Source organism: Gossypium hirsutum, chromosome D05 (genome assembly GCF_007990345.1).
Source record: "Gossypium hirsutum isolate 1008001.06 chromosome D05, Gossypium_hirsutum_v2.1, whole genome shotgun sequence".
In the NCBI taxonomy this organism is placed as follows: Eukaryota; Viridiplantae; Streptophyta; class Magnoliopsida; order Malvales; family Malvaceae; genus Gossypium; species Gossypium hirsutum.
Genome location: NC_053441.1, coordinates 55,905,391 through 55,909,413, shown reverse-complemented (window position 1 = coordinate 55,909,413; position 4,023 = coordinate 55,905,391). Strand labels below are relative to the sequence as shown.

General features: G+C 30.4%; 1 protein-coding gene across 1 annotated transcript; it reads left to right on the top strand.

Annotated features, from left to right (window-relative positions):
* Positions 1 to 2,363: 2,363 nt before the first annotated feature.
* On the top strand, positions 2,364 to 3,793 carry LOC121216795 (ervatamin-B). The gene is made up of 2 exons (XM_041092206.1): positions 2,364 to 2,819; positions 3,031 to 3,793. Exons 1-2 carry the CDS (start codon positions 2,396 to 2,398, stop codon positions 3,615 to 3,617), a joined length of 1,011 nt encoding a protein of 336 aa, XP_040948140.1. The 5' UTR covers positions 2,364 to 2,395; the 3' UTR covers positions 3,618 to 3,793.
* The last annotated feature ends 230 nt before the right edge of the window (positions 3,794 to 4,023 follow it).

The following is a 4,023-nucleotide window of genomic DNA, read 5'->3' as shown; positions in this document are numbered from 1 at the left end:
TTTCTTATTTACGAGTTCAATTTCTAGCAGTAAGTGCATATTTGATTTGATAAAATAATTATTATTTTGCATCCCTCCATTAGAGATAAGAGATTGATTTCTATGAATTGCAATACCATTACAGAAAGTCACAGTATAATCGTCTTTAAATAAACATGCAATATAAATTACATTTCTTCTAAAGTTTGGTACATAGAAAACATCTCCCAAAGCAATCTTCTTAAAACTATCAAAATAAAGATGTACTTCTCGGATTGTTTTTGTAGCCGCATAGCTCCCATCTCCGGTTCGCAATGGTAGATTCTTATCCTGAAGATTTTTCGTTTCCTTAAACCCCTACAAAGAAATACAAACATGACTAGTGACTCTATAATCAATGACTTAGTGGTCTATTAAGTCTTTTGCTAAACAAGTTTCAATAATCAAGTTTCATACCTTCACCCTTAGAGGCTAGGTAATCCTTACACTCTTTGCATTTTTCCTTGCAGTGCTCTTTTTGTTATTACAAAAGAAACACTTGGATTTTTTTTTTGGGTATTATTCATGTATGTTTTATGGTCTATGTTTTAGGTTCATGACTGTCCCTTTCAACAATGTCGTCTGCAATGCAATATACCTTACCATTGTAACCAACACTTGTTGATAAAAATACTTAGATTTTAATAAGTTTTTATACTTCTTTTTGTTCGCTTTGGGATAACTTGAAGTTTTAACCTTTTTCTTATCCTTAGATTGCTTGTCCTCCCTACAGAGGAAACAATCACTTGGTTTGCTTCTGTTTTATTAATTCCTCATTCTTAATAGACGAATATGTATTATTCTACGACTCATGATGGTGGAGTCTAAATGTCCCACTACCATTGATGAAATAACTTTTGCAAACCAGAGGAAACTGTTCGTATCTTAGTTAACCTTAAACTCAAAATACTATAATAACTGAATCCACAATAAAATTTTGTTTTGTCCGTTCACGCATTATTTTAATAAAAATATTCAAAATAAATTAATAAAAAAAATCACCCTGGCTCTCTTGCAAATAAGGGCAGTTGACCGTGACTTGCATCTGGTCTATCTTTCTATTCCACGCAGCAACTATCAAACATAAGAAATTAAGAGAAAAAATAGCGCAAATCCTGCTTGTCAACATTCTCATTTGCTTCATCGGCGCGCCAATTATGTAGTGGGGCGTAAGAGACGATAATGAAGGCCTAGATGATTTCACTAAAGACTTCATGTAATGTTTAATTGGCTCAATCTTACATTATTGCATGTAATGTTACATTCTAGAAGAAGATTATCTTATTTGGATTCTCAATATTCTAATCATCCCTTAATCTTACATCTTGAAATAGTATCAAGATATCGTAATCTTAATACAATTCATTTGTTAGATTATCTTAGATTATAGATATAATCTTGAATTTTGGGCATACTTACTCTTTGTTTTTATTATTTTAATAAATTTAAAGTTTTTAATAAATCGTGAAACAACAGTTATCATACTTTAAAACTATAATTACTATATTTACTCTAATAACTTATTTATTACTATATTAATTATAGTTATAATTATGATTGGTGACGTAATTATTTTTCATTAATTATTATAATTATGATTTATAAATTTATTTAAATATTATACACTTATTAGTATACAGACTGTAATAAAAAAATATAATAATTTATGATTAATTTCTGAAAATTTAGACTAAAAACTATTAAAGAAACTATACTTGTTAAAAAAATTTATAACAAAGATAATTTAATAAAATGTGCTTCTAGATAATCTTACATTCTGTAAATCAATCATTTGAATCTTATATTCCATCCAAATGAGCCAAACAAGGGAATTACTCATCATCTTATGTTCCCCTAATTATATTACAAAACATAATCTTATTAAAATAATTAACTTGTATATAATTTCACAAAGTTACAATTCTAACAAAATAATAGAGATTAGAAGGTCAAAAAGTGAAAATATGTAGTAGTAATTAACATAATATGAACTTTGGGTGTTTTCCTAAAATCGATTTTCAATTCAAGAGAAAGAAAAATAGAAAATATTGTGAGTAGGGTTCATCAATTAGAAAGATTACAATTTTCTCTTTGTTATTATATTGTGAGCAGAGTTTTATTTGTCAAATTTGGATTTTGCTAAGAAAAAAATACTTTTCTTCTTCTTCTTCTTCTTCTTTAAAAAATAGACTTGATTGGCATTTTAGTTGAATTTACATAAGATGACTTAATTAAAAAAATATTTATTTCAATAAATTTTTTGTAGTATATATATACGTTCATTGAGTGCTAGTTCTTCACAACTTAGCAATTAGCAAAGAAAAAAGCCCTTAAATTAGTGAAGTATCTCTGCTTGTATTGCAAAAAAAAAAAACAAATGATGAGTTTAATCCATGTGTTTTTGTTTTTAATTCTTGGGACATTGGTATCTCTTGCCATGTGTCGAACAATTCTTGAAAGCACCATTGTTGACAAACATGAGCAATGGATGGTTGATTTCAGTCGAAAATATGAGAGCAAATTAGAGAAGGAGAAGCGTCTTAATATATTCAAAGACAACTTGGAATATATTGAGAGCTTCAACAATGGCGGAAATAGGAGTTTTAAGTTAGGCCTCAATGAATTTGCAGACATGACACAGGATGAATTCATTGCAACTCACACTGGATACAAGATGCAGAACAATCCCACATTGTTGGAATCAACACCGTTTATGTATGAAAACTACTCAAACGCTCCGAAAAGCTTCGATTGGAGGGACCAAAATGCCGTTACTCATATTAAGAATCAGGGCCAATGTGGTAAGTCTCCATAATATATATAAACCCATAAAACTCTAGATTAAATTGGTGTTACGAGAGTATTTTAATAATTTCACAACCGAGTTAGTTTTCAGTTGATACGTAACACTAAAATTAATTAAAAATTTAAAATAATTATATATACTGCTCCCCCAAGCATTTATTTATTCACTAATACTTGAAAAGGGTTATTTGTTGGTTTACTTTGCAGGATGTTGTTGGGCATTTTCAGCAGTGGCAGCCGTTGAAGGGTTAATCAAAATCAAAACTGGTAAATTAATCCCATTATCTGAGCAACAACTGTTGGATTGCAGCAGAAATGGAGGAAACCAAGGTTGCGAAGGAGGATGGATGATGAATGCTTTCGATTACATTAGCCAAAACCAAGGAATAACCTCTGAAGAAAGCTACCCATATAAAGAAATGCAAGAAACTTGCGACACACAGATAAACGAAGTTGCCACCATCAGTGGCTATCAAATGGTGCCTAAAAACGACGAAGAAGCATTGCTTAAAGCCGTCACGAATCAACCGGTCTCAGTTGCACTTGAAGGCCATGGACGAGACTTTCAGTTTTACAATGGTGGAGTGTTTAAAGGAGATTGTGGAAATTCTCTCACCCATGCAGTCACCATTGTTGGATATGGGACAAGTGAAGAAGGTTTAAACTATTGGCTGATTAAGAATTCATGGGGACAAAGTTGGGGTGAAAATGGGTATATGAAGATTCAAAGGAATGTGGAAAGGAAAGGTGGCTTATGTGGTATCGCCATGAAAGCTTCGTATCCAATAGCATAAGTTCATATTACTACAATTAGTTAGCCGTGTCAAATGGTCTAAGATATATGTTGTACTCGTGTTTTTCTTCCTTTCATTTGGTGTTGATGTTTGTGGTTTGTTTGGAACTATGAGTCTTGCACTCTTGCCAACCTTTTATCTATATAATGAATAAATGATTATTTATTAAAAAAAAAGCTTCCAAAAAGTATTTGGCAATTCTTTTTCTTTTATTAAAAAAATATTTTAAAATTTTAAACTAAATGGTGATCTGAATTTGACGAGTATATTTTCTTAAATAAAAATAATTCATTTCTCATGTTTCTTAAATATTTTTGTATGAAACTCACATTCATTTACAAAAATCGTATCACCTTCAGTTTTTTTACTATGAATATATCCACAACTCGTCCAAATCTCTCATATA